Source organism: Halichoerus grypus, chromosome 2, assembly GCF_964656455.1.
Source record: "Halichoerus grypus chromosome 2, mHalGry1.hap1.1, whole genome shotgun sequence".
NCBI classification, from domain to species: domain Eukaryota; kingdom Metazoa; phylum Chordata; class Mammalia; order Carnivora; family Phocidae; genus Halichoerus; species Halichoerus grypus.
The window spans coordinates 105,961,286-105,980,769 of NC_135713.1; the positions used below are offsets into that span (position 1 = coordinate 105,961,286).

At 35.4% G+C, this 19,484-nt stretch overlaps 1 protein-coding gene across 4 annotated transcripts in view; it reads right to left on the reverse strand.

Annotated features, from left to right (window-relative positions):
* Positions 1-19,484, reverse strand: part of KIF2A (kinesin family member 2A) — a 75,175-nt gene that overhangs the window by 27,442 nt on the left and 28,249 nt on the right. For 2 of the 4 annotated variants that reach the window (XM_078067285.1, XM_078067283.1), the window contains exons 2-6: positions 6,488-6,582; positions 5,640-5,759; positions 3,713-3,767; positions 1,774-1,839; positions 1,045-1,145 (exon numbers count right to left, since the gene is read on the reverse strand). In XM_078067285.1, the coding sequence (XP_077923411.1) occupies positions 1,045-1,145; positions 1,774-1,839; positions 3,713-3,767; positions 5,640-5,759; positions 6,488-6,582 (437 nt within the window). Of the gene's footprint in view, positions 1-1,044; positions 1,146-1,716; positions 1,840-3,712; positions 3,768-5,639; positions 5,760-6,487; positions 6,583-19,484 lie in introns of all 4 variants that reach the window. The other 2 variants (XM_078067284.1, XM_036070956.2) reach the window with 1 other exon arrangement.

The window sequence follows — 19,484 nt, forward strand, 5'->3', positions numbered from 1 at the left end:
AAACTGTTAATGAAACTTACTTTCAATTAACTTTCTTTTAGGAAACAACAACAACTATGTCAATGGAAAAAGTGAATGTAAAGTTAAAATTAAGAGATCACAAAGAGATATGAAAATATGAGGTTCCCATAGGAAACACCAGGTGGCATCTGTGCTAAGTATCAGCAGATCTATCTGTATTGTGTTTTACTTATTTCAAAACCCAACTGGCCATTCTCAGAACACTTTAAGATATAACCTGATTTATTCAAGTTGAATTTTATACTGGTTCCTAATTCTATAACACAACTTCTTTATGATTAAGGGCATTTGAATATACTTCTAAATAAAGAAACAATCCCGACATTTTAATAGAGGAACAAGTTCTAAGAATATAATAGATATAATACAATAGATATAATACACTAGAAATTATATGTACAGAAACAGAATTTCTAATAGGTGAAGATCTATATAGAGATAGAAGACCAGTCTTCTATATAATTTTTCCATTGTTAGTAAAAAGTTTTGTTACCATCTAAAGGGAACATGGGAGGCACAACAGAGATACACTTTCAATATCTAGTATAAATTAAAACAGAAAGAATTTCCCCTTTCATTCATATGCTGAATTTACTAACCATGGAAAAACAATAATAAAATTTGTAGTATAATCGTCTACTTTATAATCATCTACTTTAACTAGATATTCTTCTGAATATATTTTTAGACCTTTTTAGGAAGTCAAAGTCTTATTATTCTTGAAAGGTGTAATGGCTGCGTTAGAATTGTAACACAATGGATTATTATTCAAAATGGAACAAATGTTAGGGCTACACATATCCACTAAAACGTGAAAAGTACATGTAGTAAAAATCTGTTACAGTAACGTATTTTCACAAGAGTTTACATTATTTCTCATTATCAGTTTAGATTTCAACTAAAGGAACTATATTGAAATCTTTAATTGAATGCCTCAAATACTTTTTCAAAAGCAAATCACTTTCACTGACACCATCTACATCTTCAGTTCATGCATAAACAAAATTTGTTTCTGTTACAAACCTGGGCTCTTTTTTCTCTAAGTTCTTGCTGCTGTAGTCTTCTTTTTTCTCGTTTTTCTTGTAATTTTTCTACTTCTTTCACACAATTAGATTTTCTACGTGCTGAAAGAAAAACATGAGCTGTAGAAGTACAGCTTTCTTTTTTACAGTACTGTACTTACACACAAAAATTTTATGTATAATTTCACCACATACACCCAAAAAACGGGACACAGTGACAAGGCATGCCTTTAACAACTATGTGCACTTATGAGCTGCTTTAACAAAACTAGGAACAGGACAATATACAGATAGCAGTCAAGAAAAATGACTTTAACATATTGATACATGTCATCTCTTGGTTTACAATCACAGATGTATGAATTGGAAAGGATTGAGAAGTATAAGAAATACTTCCATAACATCTGTCAAATTATCATCTGACCAGAATTTTAAATTCAAAGCAAGTGAAAAATTGTTATAATTTTGTATTTATAAATTTTCTCCAAAATACACGTTTCAAAACCCAATTAACAGACTAAACCAACAAAAAAAAATCTTCCACAGTGGTAAAATGAAATCTGCAATCAAACTTATAATTAGACTCTTTACCATTTGGGGACTTCTAAGGATGACCAAGAGAGAATACATGTATGCCTAAAATGACTGAATCCTTGATACATGATTTACATACAAGGGGGTCCAAATTCCTTTTTTGCAGCTTGAACTGGAGATATATCTGAAACACTACCATTCTGTTGTGCAGAGGAAGACTGCTCAGGAAGCTGACTAGGCCGTGCACGTGCAGAACCAACCACTGCAAGTGAAACAAAATTTTTAAATTCAGAACAGAAAATCAGTAAAGGTGAACCCTAGTAAAAGGAACAGAGATATCTCAAAAGAACTGATACTTATGAGCTGTCAGTTTTCTACTTATGTGGGTATAAAGAGAATATGTAATAATCAATTTTGTTCAATAAACTAACAAGCCAAGAGGTTTTCAAGGTAGTATGTGCAGAGACTGGGGTTCCACCAATGTAATTTTAGCTACAAAACTCAATCTGAATAATTTATGTAAAAACCAAAGCCAAGCTTGATTTTTAATAATCATTTAAAAAATGTAAGTGTGCAGGGGCGTCTGGGTGGCTCAGCCAGTTGAGTGGCTGGGTCTTGATTTCGGCTCAGGTCATGATCTTAAGGTCCTGGAATCAAGCCCTGCGTCCAGCTCTGCATTTAGCAAGGAGTCTGCTTGAGGATTCTTTCTCTCTCTCCCCCTCTCTCTTTGCCTCTGCCCCGCTTGAGCTCTCCCTCTCTCTAAAATGAATAAATAAATCTTAAAAGGGCCCCCCAAAATATATATATTTAAGTGTGCAAAATATAAATTTTAAATTTAAATGCACTGTCATTTTGAAAAATTTACACAATTCTGAAGTACATAAAGTAAAAAACACTCCTTCAACCCTCCCTATAATTCCAAATCCCACTCTTTGCTCCTCAAAGACGCAAATCTTCAGCAGAGAATTTCCCAATGTATATGTTATAAAAGTGGAAAAATAAATATGAAGTAAAATATAAGCACCACATTTTACAAAGCAATATAAATTTTCAAAAGTTTCAAGGGAAGGATAGTGTTTAAAGTACAGGACTTTCCCTCTACCTCCAATCTCTCTTCTAATACCTAATGCCTGTCCTGCCCCACCATCCCCCCACATACAGAGAAACATCACCACCAGAAATTATAATTCTGAATTGCTGAAGAGGAGAAAAGAAATTAACTGTGCTTTACATTTCCTTGCTGAAAATACACGGAAGACCTGCAATTAACTACAAATTGTACCCGTTCAACTTTTCTTTAGCTGACTCCCAAGTTACCCATAATCTTTTGGGAAGACTGAGCCAGAAAGTCATGTAAAATGGGATTAGATTTACTACTGTGAACTCGATTAACAGACTACTGCCCCATTCCTTTCTTTCTCATGATACTCTTCTCAAATCTGAAAAGTTATTGGGTAAAGGAGATTAATCAAAAATTGCATATAACAGAGTTTCATATTCATCACTTACCTTAATAAATCATTTTTTATATTATTGACTTTTTTCAAGATTTTATTTATTTATTTGAGAGAGAGAGAGAGAAACAGAGCATGAGTCGGGGAAGGGGCAGAGGGAGAGGGAGAAGCACAGAGAAGCAGGTGGAGAAGCAGGCTCCCCGCTGAGCAGGGAGCCCAATGCGGCACTCGATCCCAGGACCCCACGGATCATGACCTAGGCCGAAGGCAGACACTTAACTGACTGAGCCACCCAGGCGCCCCTATTATTGACATTACTGTATTAGGAAACCAAGAAGATACCAATCTTCAAATTAGCCACATAAAGTTTAAATTAATAATAATGTCAAAGGGCAATATTCACCTTTGATTTACCTTGTTGGTGCCATACTAGAAAGTTAATAGACAAAATTAATAGATAAATGTTTACCTCTGTTGGGGCGCCTGGGTGGCTCAGTAGGTTAAGCGACTGCCTTCGGCTCAGGTCATGATCCTGGAGTCCCGGGATCGAGTCCCGCATCGGGCTCCTGCTCAGCGGGGAGTCTGCTTCTCCCTCTGACCCTGCCCCTCTCATGCTCTCTCTCTCTCTCATTCTCTCTCTCAAATAAATAAAATCTTAAAAAAAAAAAAAAAAATGTTTACCTCTGTTATCTCTTGGAGGAGGGTCATTCTTAATAGAAGCCACAGTCCGTCGATTCTATAAGAGAAAAATAAAAACACTCATTGTACTTTCTCTCTTTACTCCTCATATATTTATCATAATTTGGGCTTCCTTTTTAATTAAACAAAAGTAGGTGAACATAATATAAAACTAAATAGAAAAAAAACTATAAATAATCTCCTAATAATTACTACTAATACCATCAGTATTCAGGTTTTTTATGTGAGTATTGCCCACCACCTCTCCAGAAAATGCAATATTCCAGAATTAGCACGAGGCAGGCACTGCTCATATTAAGTTACTCAATCTTCACAACAACCCTACAGGGTCATTACTATTATTATTCTGGTTCCATAGATGAGAAAACTGAAGCAAAGAGAAGTTATTTCAGTAAAGGGTATAGTTTTAGCCACCATGCTAAAACCATGCAATACATTTCAAAGGTATGTATTACATTTCATCTTTGGATGTCAGAGTAATCAATAAAATACTGGTTTTAGACAACCTACCATCTAACTATTAAACTTAAACATCAAAATACCATGATATGCTCACTGTCATTTATACTAAAAGACTTTTAGACTTTCAAAGACTTGGAACTGCATAGACTAGGGCAGCAAATTTTTGATCCTATCCTTTATTTACCAAGACTTCATTTTATTCACCTGAAAAAAAGGTATCAAATAATGTCATGGCTCTCAACGCTAGAGAGAACATTTGCACATTTAAATCAGATAATGATTTTAATAGTAATTAAAAGAATACTAATGCGAGGGCCTCAATTTAGAGAAAATAAAACTGAACTGCTGGGAGCGGGCAAGGCATCAGTATTTTAAAAAATTCTCTAAGTGATTTTAATGCACAGCAAAGGTTCTTAATGACATACGAAGAAGGATCATCTATGAAGATCCTTCATGGCTGTGAAGCAAAATATGAAAAACAATCCATCTACAAGTCATAACTAATGACGTCTAAGCAGTAACACTCAATATGCTGAATTATATGAATTGAAAATCTGCCTTATGTTCACATACATAATTTAAAAGGTAGAATGTTTTGCTGATATTGTTAAGGTTCTATCACATGATATTTGGATGCTGATATAGGTCTTCCCTGTAAGATACCAAGTTCCTCCAGGGTTAAAGTCACGTCATTCATCTTTGTGATAAAATCAACAATGTAGAAAAATTAACAAACGCTTGTTGAACTAAACACACAGAACTGCAGATTCAACAACTGTGAGTGACTACATGGTTTCAAAAGAGCTGCACTTTAATACACAATTTTAACAGTGAGAGGTTTCAATAGGAAGGAAGAGGAATTATCTTTTAAAGTAATAAAAATGGCATGGCTTTTATTTTTATAAAGATAAAATCGTTAGAGAGGATATATAGCATGGTCTTAAAGTTTATCTTCACAGATAATACAGAAGTAGTTAAACTGTACTCTATCATTTCCCATCTTTCTCTAATAAACATAAATAGCAGAATTACTATTTTCAAAGACTACTGGAGTGGGAATTTATTATGAATAATAAACATTCTTTCTTTATCTAAGTCATATATTCCCTCAACAAACACTGACAAGCAAATGGTTTTGACATCCCTATCTCCTGGGGAGTTATTAATCTTAGGAAAAATCCTAATCAGGAAAGAATTTCTAAGATTTTACCTAATAATTATTGTTAAGATTTTACCTAATAATTATTGTAACTGTGAACTGGACAACCTCAATCCTTGAAAGAATGTATGCATAAACATGGCATGTAGGTGGCAGAAAGAATTACAGGTTTTTTTTTAAAAAAAGCAAACTAATACTTAAAATATACTCTTTACAGTCTATTCATTTCAAACCAGAAAATACACACGCACACACACCCCACACACCCCTACTCTAAATTTTACTAACCTTTACAATTTTGTTTACTTTGGCTGAAGATGTTGGAGGTGGAGGTGTTTCTGGACTGGGTTCAATTTCTTCATCAGGTACAAGGTCAGGGTTAAGTGAAAAGATGCTCTCAAGGTCAATCTGTTTTAAAAAAATGCATGTATCTTTAGAGTAAATTTTGACAATTAACCTTTTATTTTACAAATTTACACACAGAGAATGATTATTAAATGATTTCAGCCTCATGAATAGTACTGCCTTGAAAACAAAATTATCTACAATTGTAACCCACATATTAAGACAGTTATTAATACAGCATTTTGTGGTCTTGATAATATGTCCCAACACTTACAACGTGCAGGAAGAATCTACCTTTCTTTGAATGAAATGTTTTAATCATTTGAAAGTTTTCCAGAAATGATAAAGAATGTATGTACTATATAAAAAAGTATATACTTTACAGTTTTGTTTTATATTTGGAACCTTGATTGCAGGACTAGAAATAAAATTTAGCTCAGTGATTGGGGCGCCTAGCTCAGTGGAGCATGCGTCTCTTGATCTTGGGGCTGTGGGTTTGAGCCCCATGCTGTGTGCAGAGATTACTTAAAAATGAAATCTAAAAAAAAAAATAAAAAAATTTTAACCCAGGGGCGCCTGGGTGGCTCAGTCGGTAAGTGTCTGCCTTCGGCTCAGGTCATGATCCCAGCGTCCTGGGATGGAGCCCCACATCGGGCTCCCTGCTCAGTGGGAAGCCTGCTTCTCCCTCTCCCACTCCCCCTGCTTGTGTTCCCTCTCTCGCTGTGTCTCTCTCTGTCAAATAAATAAATAAAATCTTTAAAAAAAAAAAAAAATTAACCCAGTGATCATACCTCTTTGCCTTTTGTATCTCCATTTTCTATCCATTCAACAGTTACACTTTCATTATCTTCATTTAAAGACGTTACCATTGCTTGATGTATTCGGCCTAAGTGGGAATAAAATATACATTTTAATCCATAAATTATGGTATTCCTAAACAATGTCAAATACAATTTTATAACTTACAAACTTTTGGAAGACCATGATACTAGTTTTCTTACAAGGGATTTCCATACTCTCACACAATTAGGGAATGAACTTTGTCCATGTAATCATTAATCAGTGTGCTGTCAAGACCAGAACTCAATAAACTGGATTAGACTGAAAGTTCATTTTCAACAAACATGAAAAATGGTTACACAATGGCAGAGAATGTCTGAAATTTTATACCACTATATAGTTCTAATCATTACAAAGTTTCCTTACTATGAGCTGACACTGACTGTAGTACAAAACAAAAATTCAAAAACCAATTTTTTAAACTAATACAAAACATTTTATGTAAAAACCACTATCATATATTATACAATAATTAGACATTATTTTTATAAGATTGGGAAAAGGATTCTAAGTCCACTAAGGCTGGAAAATGTAATCTAACATACTGTCTTTCTGCATGCTGCCTATCCAGATCTATTCTATACCTTACCTTCTCTGGCAGCTACCTAGTACTTACCATCTGTAGAGAGAGGACCTTATATCTAATGTATTAACTTGTTTTCCCTCTCTTAACAGACTGTGGACGTTACTTGTTAATAACCATAGAACTAAGTATTTTTAATTATTACAGAATATTCCGTTATGTTTATTACAACTTACTTCATATCTATTGATGATCACTTAGGTTATGTGCAATTTTTTGCTAGTATAAACACTACAATGAATACTACTGCACATGTGTCATTATACACTTGTCAGATTATTCTTTGGAACAAATTCCTAGAAGCAGATCAGTAAGTTTTATAAGTGTTTGTGTATTTTTTTACTTATTTGTTTTCATCTTACCCACCCACTTATTAATCAAAGAAGGATAGAAACTATTTGTTATAGATCCGCATCTACATATTATTTAATAAAATGCTGAACATATGGAATTTTCATATGTATTTCCTGAATGAAATCCTAGGGACATCAATAATTTACCTTTAGTTTATACCTCTTTAATTATCTAAAAAAACCCCAAACAACCCCCCAGCTGCATAGTATATAAAACAAACAATGTTATTGTAATAATAAGGCACTTACTGAGATAAGTGGACATTAGAGAATTGGGTGTTGGGGGTAGAAAGAAATAAGCTGGAAAATACTGGGAGGAATCAAGGGAGAGGCTTTTAAAAAGGGGAAATTAGGTAATATTTACTGCAATTTGATATGGGCAAAAATTAGGTAAACAACGAGAAGAAGTGGTATGTGTCAGTCAGGTCCACCAGGAAGCAGATATTGAGACAGGAGGACAAGAGTTTTACTGTGAAAGATAAAAGGGGGAGTAAAACAGGACTAGGCATGGAAAACTTTCAGACTGTGATATAGATCTGAAACCTGTGAAGGAAAGGGGACATAAAATAGGACGGAGCAGACAGAGACTCAAACCCTGACACAGATCTGACAAAGTGCTGCCCAACCCAGCAGGGAGCTCCGAAGCAAAGACTGCCTATTAGAACTGTCCCACATGGGGCCAAAATGGAAATACCCTAGTACCCACACCATGCTCAGTCACTAGCTGGAGGTTTCCCAGGAAACACAAGGCCTCAGCACAAAATCTAAGGAGCCTAAAGGTATTAATACCCAGAGGCTATGAACTAAATGTACTCCCTGGAGCTGAAAGTGTGGTTGAGTTCCTTTTTTTTTTTTAAAGATTTTATTTATTTGACAGAGAGAGACACAGCGAGAGAGGGAACACAAGCAGGGGGAGTGGGAGAAGGAGAAGCAGGCCTCCTGCAGAGCAGGGAGCCCGATGTGGGGCTCGATCCCAGGACCCTGGGATCATGACCTGAGCCGAAGGCAGACGCTTAACGACTGAGCCACCCAGGCGCCCCGTTGTGGTTGAGTTCCTTAAAGGGAGATCCAAGCAGTGTGTCTTCATAGATAGGTGCAACAGGATATGAAAAAAAGACTGAGTTTAATTGGTAGCAGAAGAGTGGACCCCAGAGAGCCATGACCTGCCTTGATGTGGCTACCACTGCTGGTAGCTCCTCCTAAAACAACAAACCCCACATTTATCACCATCTCTACAACATGAGTAGTGAGGCTAAGACCAGCAGCTACTGTCTCCCAAACCTACCACCCCTGACAGCCTCAAAATAGCAATACACACTAGCAGGAACAAGACGACTGCAGCAAAGGTTTTGGGAAAAATAAAGCATTTTAATATAAGACATTGATATGATTTCATCAATAGCAAATGACTCCAAAGAAGATGTACTTAAACACTAGACTACCATAAAGAATAACTTTCAGCAGGAAATGGAAAGGCTGTAGTTGAGGTTGAAGAGGAGAAATAAGGGTTCTCCATGCAATTACCAACAGAATTACCATGATAATGAGAATGAGGAAAAGCATATCATGTTGCAAAAGCAAGACCAATACCACATTCCTACTGTTAAGCATCTACTACAATATTCCAACTTCCCTTGGGAAGGAGTAGACTACAAGACCTATCTCACAGGGACCTTATTAACCTCCAAAGACAGCCTAGAGACATGAGCAACAAAGAGGATAAAGAAAATCAAAATTTTGTTTTCAAAACCCATTATCAGCAAACCTTAACAGTGGTCTCCAGAAGTTCAATTACCAATGCAGACACCCAGAAAACCTTAAGCCACAAGTTAGCAAAGTCAAAAGCAGCTGATCCATTAGTTAAAAATCAGCTCTAGAGGTTTAGAAAGGCAGACCTGAGAAAATATTGGCTTATCTCTACCACAGTCCAGTTTACTCAGCCAACAGGAAGAAAGAAATATGAAATTCCAATAACAAGAAATGAATAAAGACCAGTGCTGAATGAATGAATCAAGTCTTAAGTGTTTGCTTTTTTGCCGATGGATGAGATAACCAGAAATACCTACAGTATGGGGTTTTGATTATTTTTATCAAAAGCTGTCTCTAAAAAAATGTTTTAAGTCTAACTTTACCCAATATGACTTTAAAGGTTTATTTATTTATTTATTTATTTATTTAAAGGATTTTATTTATTTATTTGTCAGAGAGAGAGCACAAGCAGGGGGAGTGGCAGGCAGAGGGAGAAGGAGGCTCCCCGCTGAGCAAGGAGCGGATACGGGACTTGACCCCAGGACCCCAGATCATGACCTGAGCCGAAGGCAGACGCTTAACCGACTGAGCCACCCAGGCGTCCCTAAAGTTTTTTTAAAAAAACATTGTTTTATATATAGTTCAAGTGAGATACTCAAATTTCTCATTTTTAATTGTAATAAAAAATATTTTTTTCCAAAGCATCCCATTTCTCTGGTTTGAGAAATTTCTGTATTCCAACCTCACTAATTCATTGTCCTTTGACTCTCTGATTCCCCCTTTACTTTATTGTAAATTATATCATATACACTTCTACATTAAAAAAAAAGAGAGAGAGAGAGCAGCATACACCTGTGTATCCACCACCAGCCAGGTTAAGAAACAATACCTCTGAGGGGCACCTGGCTGGTTCAGTTGGTGGAGCATGCGACTCCTGATCTCGGGGTTGTGGGTTCAAGCCCCACGTTGGGTGTAGAGATAACTTAAAAATAAATCTTCAAAAAGAAAGAAAGAAACAAACAAGCAATACCTTTGAAACTCCATATGCCGCCCTCCCTAAGTGAATCTCCCTCTTTTTTTTTTTAATTCTTAAAAATTTTTTACCATATTCCCTTCTCCCTCTCTTTTTCCCCACCACCACTAGTAACCAGTATCCTATATATTTGAAGTAATCATACTGTGGCTTTTCTTTATAGTTTTACCACCTACAAATGTAACACTCAAAAAATACCTGAACAGCCTACCTATTTTTAAACTGTATAAATGGACTTTAATACTCGTTTCTGTTGTACAACACTATTTCCCCCAAGATTCATTTATGTTGTTGTAAATAAGCACAGTTCACTTATTTTCACTACATATGAATATGCCAAAACTTAATCTACTCTGGTGATGGACATGTGTTTTCATGTTTTTGCTATTAGAAACAATGGTGCTGTAGGCATTCTTATACATGCATACTGATAAAAATATGCAAGAATTTCTCCAGGATGTGTAAGAAATATAGAGTACACAGGTCTGTAACTTTTCTAGTTAGTGCCACACTGTTTTCCAGAGTGGCAGGACCTATAATGATTTGTATCCAACTAACAATTACTTCACATCCACATGATACTTAGTATTTGTCAGATTTAATAATATCATACTGTGGTTCTAATTTCTCTGACTTAATGAGGCTGTGCCTATTTCTGTGTCTGCTGGCCATTTGGACCTTTTGACTGTTTTCTTCTTCCACTTCTCTGAAGAAATTCCCCATATACTCTTGGTACTAATCTTCTGTTACATGTGTCGCAAATATTTTCTCCGAATTTGGGCTTATCTTTCCATTTTATGATATCTTTTGATGAATTTCAATTTATTAACTTTAATGTAGTCAAATATATATGTCTCAATTATAGTTTTTTATGCCCTAAAATTCTTCCTGACAGTCAGGTCATTACAAAAGGTTCTGACATTTTCTTCTAAAGTTTACAAAGTCTTGGGGTGCCTGGGTGGCTCAGTAGGTTTAGCTTCCGACTCTTGATTTCCCCTCAGGTCATGATCTCAGGGTGGTGAGATGGAGCCCCAAGAGCTCTATGCTCAGCAGGGAGTGTACATGAGATTCTCTAGCTCTCCCTCTCCTTCTTCCCCTCCCCCCTGCTCTCTCTCTCTCTCTCAAATAAGTAAGTATTTTTTAAAAACAGACTTTACAAAGTCTTTTATATTCAAGACTGCCATCCACTGTCATTTTGGTTTTGGGGCAGGGTAACACAATTCCCAGTTCCCCCACCTCCCACCATGAAAAACAAATTAACCCAGTGCCATTTCCTGAAAGGTCATTCCTTCTCTCCTATCTACACTATGACCTGTCAAATTTCAAGCACACATGCATCAGCATATTTTTTTTATCCTTGAGCCAAAATTACACTGTCTTATTATACCTTTGCACTAAGTCTTGCTAGCTGGTAAAATAAGCTTTCCCACCTATTTGTTCTTAAGAGGTTCTTTGATCTTCTTAGCCTTTTGTTTGTCTGTATACATTATAGAACCATCTTGTCAAGTTCCAAAAATCAAATAAACTAATAATTTTTTTAAAACCCTGTTAGGATTCTAATTGGAACAGCATTAAATATTTTGTTCTAGATTTTTACATCATTGACCAAGAGTAATATGTGCCCGCAGTTTTCCTTTCTCATATCAACCTTATTCTGGAATAGTGTAAAATTAGAATTATTTAAACCTTGAGTGTCTGGTATGCATTGGTTAAAACCATCTTGGCTTAGAGTTTTATTTGTGAAAAGATTCAATTTTCTTAACAATTATAAGATTATTATAGTTTTCTATTCATGACTGTTTTGATAATTCTGTTTTTCTAGGAGATTTATTTAAGTTTTCACATTTTGGGCATAAAGTTGTTCATAATTATGCTGAATGCCTGTACCATTTGTAACCATAATCACTTTCTCATTTGTAATTTTTCAACCTTTTTTCTTGGCAAACCTTGTATCAGATTTGTCAACTTTGTCTTTTCTGAGACCAACACTTGCTTTTGTTGAGCCCTTTGTTATTAAATACTTAATTACTGCTCTTATCATTCTTTTCTTTACTTTGGGCATACTTTGCTGGGTCATTTTTTTCTCAAATTCCTCAGACGGATGCTTAGCTTATTCATCTTTATTCCTTTTTTTTCCTGATAAGCACTTAAAGCTACACTTTTCTCTCCAAGAACTGCTTTAGCAGCATCTCACACATTTTTATATTTAGTATTTTTGTTCTTGTTGAGTTGAAACTATTTCCTAATTTTATGAATCTCTGACTCATGAGTCATCTAAAAGTGTTTTTCAAATTCCAAACACATGGAAGTTTTCTAGGTATCCTGTTATGACTTCCAAAGGTGAAGCACCTGACCAGTGAGAATAAAGTTACAAGTGACTGGTATGACTTCCCCACTGTACAGTGGCTGAATATCAGCCCTGTATATCTACTTCAATCATATTGGACTGCCTCCCTTGGAGGAAAATTTTCTATAAACCTAGCTCCAAGAAACTCCTCTTTAAAGAGGAGCCACACCAGTATTTATCTTCAAACAGTGAACTTGACTAATTGTGTATGTGTTTTTATTTTTATTTACTTATTTATTTTTTAAAGATTTCATCTATGTATTTGACAGAGAGAGAGGCAGTGAGAGAGGGAACACAAGCAGGGTGAGTGGGAGAGGGAGAAGCAGGCTTCCCGCCGAGCAGAGAGCCCAATGCGGGGCTTGATCCCAGGACCCTGGGATCATGACCTGAGCCGAAGGCAGACGCTTAACCATCTGAGCCACCCAGGTGCCCCTTTGTGTGTGTTTTTAAAGTGTCCCAATCTTCCTACAGGAATTAAACTTTTGCCACCCTTGCCTGAATAGCCCCACCATCCCTTAGTATTTCTGATCTGTTTCTGCTCCACCATGATACCTTGTTCTTGAGCTCAGCTATGCCTTTTGGTTTTCTCTTATGTATCTGGGGCAGAAAGACGTCAATACATAAACTTCATTGTCCTATTTTGACCAGACATCCCAATCCATCTTTAATTCTATACATCACATTCATAAATAATGGAAGTCAGATTTGAAAACTGTAAGTTCACACAATCATATAAAATTGTTATTATTTAAAATATGACTGTTACAATCTCAAAACTCAAGAGATTTATGTTTTCAGCTTTATTTCAACTACTTATAAAGAAAAATTACAGTGTAGACAATGTCATCTTTTGAAAGGGAAGTAAAAAAATTACTTGGAAAGTTTCGGGCAGTACAGGCAAATTCTGCAGAATCTCTCTCTCCCCATTTTCCCTGTAGAACACCTCTTCATTTTTAATACCCAAACTTCATAAAACATACTTACCTTTCCGTGCAAGATACTGTGGCCAACGTTTATACGGGAAAAGATATAAATTTGTATATGCCAAAACTCAATTCACATTTTAAACAAAAGAGTATGCAAGAAAAGTTCTGAGTTACATTCCAAATATAATTGACAGATGGTCAGAATTCCATATAAAAAAGTATGCCGAGGGGCATCTGGGTGGCTCAGTTAAGCATCTGCCTTCAGCTCAGGTCATGATCTCAGGATCCTGGGATTAAGCCCAGAGTCGTGCTCCCCACTCAGCGGGGAGTCTGCTTCTCCCTCTTCCTCTGCACCCCCCCCACTCATGCTCTCTAATAAATAAATAAAATCTTTAAGAAAAAAAGAAGTATGCCGAGTATCAAAATGATACAAGACATAGGCACAGGATAATGCTTGCATCATTCTCATTGTGAGCCATTTTCTGACACCGTGTGCTCATCCTGAATGCATTTCCACAGTCTCTCATATTTACTTAGTCCTTGTTTTGCCCAGTGTTGAATGACTCCCAAAATATTTAAGAAAATGTTGAAAGAAAACACTGAAGATGGGCAAAATGCAAGTACAATGAAAGCAAAGATTTTACTGCATATAAAACTGATTTATCACCCTTATTTCTTATTTGTTAAACATGATAGTTTACTTACATGTAGGTGATTTTATAGTGTCAGTTACATTTATGAAATAGTTTTAGGGAATTTGGTCAAAGATGAACACTGTGGTTTTTCCCATTTAAAATAAAGGCAAATGGACTCCCACTCAGTATTTTCACATACAACATCTGATTTAAGAACAGATTACTGACCTTAAATGGGAGATGACTGTTTATGTTTCAAAACAGGATCCTCATAGGTTTCTGCTGAGAACTAATAGACTTTTAAATATAATGAAATCATGATAACTATAAATATAGTTAAATCGTATGATAACTAAGAAGAAAAAAATCACAAGGTCTATATTTGACCATTTTTTAAAATTTTATTTATTTATTTGAGAGAGAGCGAGCACATGAGCGGGGGGGTGGGGGGGAAGGGGCAGAGGGAAAGGGAGAGGGAGAAGCACACACCCTGATGCAGGCTCGATCCCAGAATCCTGGGATATGCCCTGAGCCAAAGGCAGGCACTTAACCGACTGGGCCACCTCCGTATTTGACCATTTTTAACAAAAAAAAGTCAATTTCATATGGTTCAACACAAGAGAAATGTACATTTCACCCCAAATGTAGATGTCAGGATAATTTACAAAACTATTAACTGCTAAATCAAAGAATATAAATATATGAAATATTTTGAAAACATAACCTTTACTTCAAAGCCATTTTATGTTTTGTTCATTTTAAGAAATATCTTTGCATCATTTAAGTCTCAACTTTTTGTCCAGTGAAATCGAAAAAATAGTTTGGATCTCAACTTTTTAATATATTATGAAATATTAAGACAAATTATTTTTTTGAATGACTGAATAGAGAACAAACACCTGAATTTAAGCAACCTTTTGCTCCAGTAACAAAAATAACATATAGATTCTACACATTTCAGGACTTTCTAATCTTTAAAATTAAGGTGGTTACCTAAGATTACTATAAAATCTCGTATTTATTGAGCTGTCAAAAACCCGTCTTACATGTTGACAATTGGCTTTTGGTCTCTGAAAACAGGATCCTATTATATGTTTCTTAGTTCACAGCTGAATTCACAGCAGCTGTGAGGCTTAGAAATGCCAGCAACCAATTAGGCTGGCATAAACCTTGTCTAGCATATAAAGTATAATTTGGTTGCAAATGCAGAAGACAACAGCCAAAATAAAACAGCCAAGAATACTAATAAAATATCATTACAACCACTTAAAAGACTGATTTTTAAAATGCTAACACATATATGTATTTTATTAAAAGGATACAGTGGTAGAACGTTAGGAAAAACATGAAAATGCAACAATTAATTCTTTTCAGACCCACTCCATTTTTAAAAAGGTTGCAGCTGTTTCTAGCATACCTAGGATTGCAAACTCCATGTTTTTTCTAATTACCCTAATCACAGAGTTGAGGTATACATAAGCATACATTTGGAAAGTCTTCCCCCAAAAGTAAATATTATTTTTATCAATTCCTCTTGAGCTATTTCTATGAAATCGTCTTTCCAAACTTCTAAATAGTAAACCTTAATTACTCTTACAAAACTGAAACATGTAAGAATAACACAACTAAAATTATCAGTGAAAATAAAACTTCAATTATAAGATTGTTTATTATGGCAACTTCCAAACCCTTTGAAGCTGTTAAAATACGTTTTTGTTTAAAGTTTCATAAATTTAGGGGCGCCTCGGTGGCTCAGTCGGTTAACCATCTGCCTTCAACTCAGGTCATGATCCCAAAGTCCTGGGATCAAGCCCTGCATTAGGCTCCCCACTTAGCAGGAAGTCTGCTTCTCCCTCTCCCATTGTGCTCTCTTCCTCTCCCTCTGTGCTTTCTCTCTCTCTCTCTCAAATAAATAAAGTTTCATAAATTTTAAAGTGACAAAAATTAATGCTTTTATAAATATCATTAGCTAAAAATATTATTTAAAAGTATTTTACACAAACTTTGAAAAACCTAGTAGTCACTCATCATTCATGTGTACATAGCCATGTCATGAAAACTAATACAAAAATCTAGCTTATATGCTAATAAATTTAAATACATAGTAGTCTAGGTATCTCTTCTTAATAAAACCTCTAGTAACTTTCTCAATTTTCAATCAGAATACCACTGCATAATTTGACAGCCTCTTTTATCTTGACTTTAAAAAAAAATGGTAACGAGGGGGGCACCAGGCTGGCTCAGTCAGTAGAACACGTGACTCTTGATCTTGGGGTCATGAGTTAAAGCCCCAAGTTGGGGCTTACTTTAAAAAAAAAAAATGGTAATGAAATCTAGTTCTCTCCTTTTGTAGCTTTGCAAGCAGAGACAAAGAGGACAAGCAACCATAAATATCCATTCTCGAAATAAAGTAAATATTACTCTGAATTATGAAATCACACATTCAGAACAAGTACTTAGCAGAATGTTTCTAGAGGGTGAGTAAAATACATGTGCATACTCCAAATAGGTGGTTAACAGATATCTGAAAGCAGCACTTCCAACTCAGTTCCTACCAGAAAAGAATCCTGATAAATTATCTTACAACACACTGACCTCAAAACTTCGGTGATTTAAATCATGTGACTGATTAAAATAACAGATCTCTCATTTTTCTGAAATAAATCTGGTATACTGATTCCAGTAAAATAAATCAATTGTACATTTAGTTATAGAAACCAAGTGCCAGTGTAGAATGCAAATTCAAAAATTTGAGTGCATCTTTCAAAGTGGAGTCAAAGCAAAACATGTTATATTAACTTTCATTGTCTTAGAGAGGTTTGTTTTCCAGCTGTCTTTTAAAACAGGTACAATTCCTTTTTGTCAACTTACTAAAATTTAGACTATAAAAGGTCAATGCTAAGTCAAGAACATGAAAAAAACCCACCTCTTTACTAAGTTTACAGTATAGTTTTCTGATATTATAACAGTGAAACTGGAAAAAGTTGGGAAAATAGAGACTGCCAAAATGCTGCTTTAAAATAGACTAGGGGGGCCTGGCTCAGTCGCTTAAGCCTCAACTCTTTATTTCGGCTAAGGTCATGATTTCAAGGTCTTTAGATGGAGCCTGCGATGGGGAGGGGGGGCGGTCCATGCTCAGTGGAGAATCTGCTTTAGATTCTCTCTCTCCCTCTGTCCCTCCATGTCCCACCCCCGTGCATGTTCTCAATCTCTCAAATAAAAAATCTTTATTAAAATAAAATAAAATAGAAAGTTCTAAATATGACAACCAAAGGACACACTAAAAGCATTATTTAGAAATTAAAAAACATTGTTAACTATACAGGAATATTTATACATCCTTTCTTATCTTGCCAAATACCTCAAAGCAGTTTATAATTTATTATTTATATTCTCTCCAACAGTAAATGTCAATCTGTTCCTAGATGCCCCTAACCAGTAAATGAGGACAGAAAAGAATGTGGTCATTTGTCAGAGATGATTACAAGCAGATCCAGCAGAAGTCAAACTCCCAAACTCTGATATCCAGGTTTTGTTAACTAATCTAAGCAGTGATGAAAAGAATCCTTAATGAGGACTATGTAAGCGTCACACCTTCTTCAATAGCTTTGCTGGAACAAGGAGCCATTAGAGAAGGACACAAATAATGCCTCAGCTGACACTGGTAACAGTGCTGCTGCTGTTTAGTAATCCCTAGGGAATGTGACTTTGCCAAACATAGAGACCTTTTTGTTTTGGTTTATCTTAAGATGTTACTATTATAACTAAATTAAAAAGCTCTAGTATTTCTCTTCTTAGACTTTAAAAGCACAAAGCTGGAATTTTAATACCAGAAGAAAAAACTGGAAATGATACAGCTAAGAATTTTCATGAACAAAATACAACTTAAAATACGGGACAAATCATATTGTACACAAACCACAAATTTTCAGATTCTTACCTAATCTAGCCACTGTTTTGAAGAGGGATGTGAAAATCAAATACTGTTTAGTTTCTCTGGGGTGACAGGAAAATGTCGGATCTTGTTAGGGTGTTTTTTTGTGATAAATGAACCACACTGTACACTAACAATCTGGGCAGATTTGTCATTTAGAAGAACCCATTGCACAACCTTTTAGGGAAGTTCCATTCTGAATTCCATAGGCAGTAAGAAAAATGTCATAAAGGGGCCATGATGCCATTAAGGAGTATTAAATCACTGTAGTTTCCTGATCTCACTTTGCATATTTGGGGTTAGGAGAAAAGAAGATTAAAAACTGTCCAAAGACACTAGTAAAGGGAACATAAAAACAGAATTTTTAAAAAAAATCCCCAAACCATAAAACAGCATTTAAAAAACTTCATTAAGTTTATTAACTAAATAAATCTCAATACATTTTCACTAAAAAGGCATTCTTCATATCTATATTCCCTTGGGTGATAGAATACCCAAAACATATCTTTCCTCATTTGTTTAGAATAAAAGATCTGCTATCTAGAATACCACAGTTTTACAAGCGGTGGAGTTAAAATAACACATTGCTGATAGTCCAAAGATTTGAAAAACTGCCTTTCACAGATGTTCAGCTGGATACATTAAGCAACGGTATCTAATTGCTCCCTAGCTTAAATTCTTATTTACTCAAAAGGGAATTCTATACCAATACAGCTGTGCTATTTTGTGAACTTTTCATAGCGACATGCAGATATCATCTTCTCTTACGCTTAAACACATCCTAACAAGAGATAGGGATCTTTTGGAATGTTTTCAACAATAGTAACCCAGGTAATGTGAACGTGTACATATGTTTTTTGACAAAATTTAAACATAACACACAAAACTGTCAAAAACATAAGATGTTCAGCTATTTCAACTGGTTTTCGGCTACCCTCCTTACTTGCACTAGGAAATTTAAGGCCTGAACTCCAGTGACCGAACGCAATGCTGTTTCACTGCATATATGTTAAGGAGAACACCAATCCGACTGATAACATCAAGATCTTTCAAAAAAACCTCTCGCTGATAAAGCAATCTGAATATTCTACTGAAACGAATCTTACCATGTAACACTTAGAAGAGAAACTTGCTACTGTCTACAGAAATAGCAACATAGGCCAACACTAATAAGAAAAAAATCCCTAGTACTCAAAATCCAGCCTGTCAACTCTTCCTGTCTTCCAGGATAATGGGACAGAAAAGCTTCCCTGGAAGCCTTAAAGAGTGTTATAAACACATCGTGATTTTCAAAAACCCATATTCTAAAAAAGCACTTTTTCACCAGAAAATGAAGAAAATGGAAATTGTCTACCAAGCCAAATAATGATACATTTAAACACTTAAAC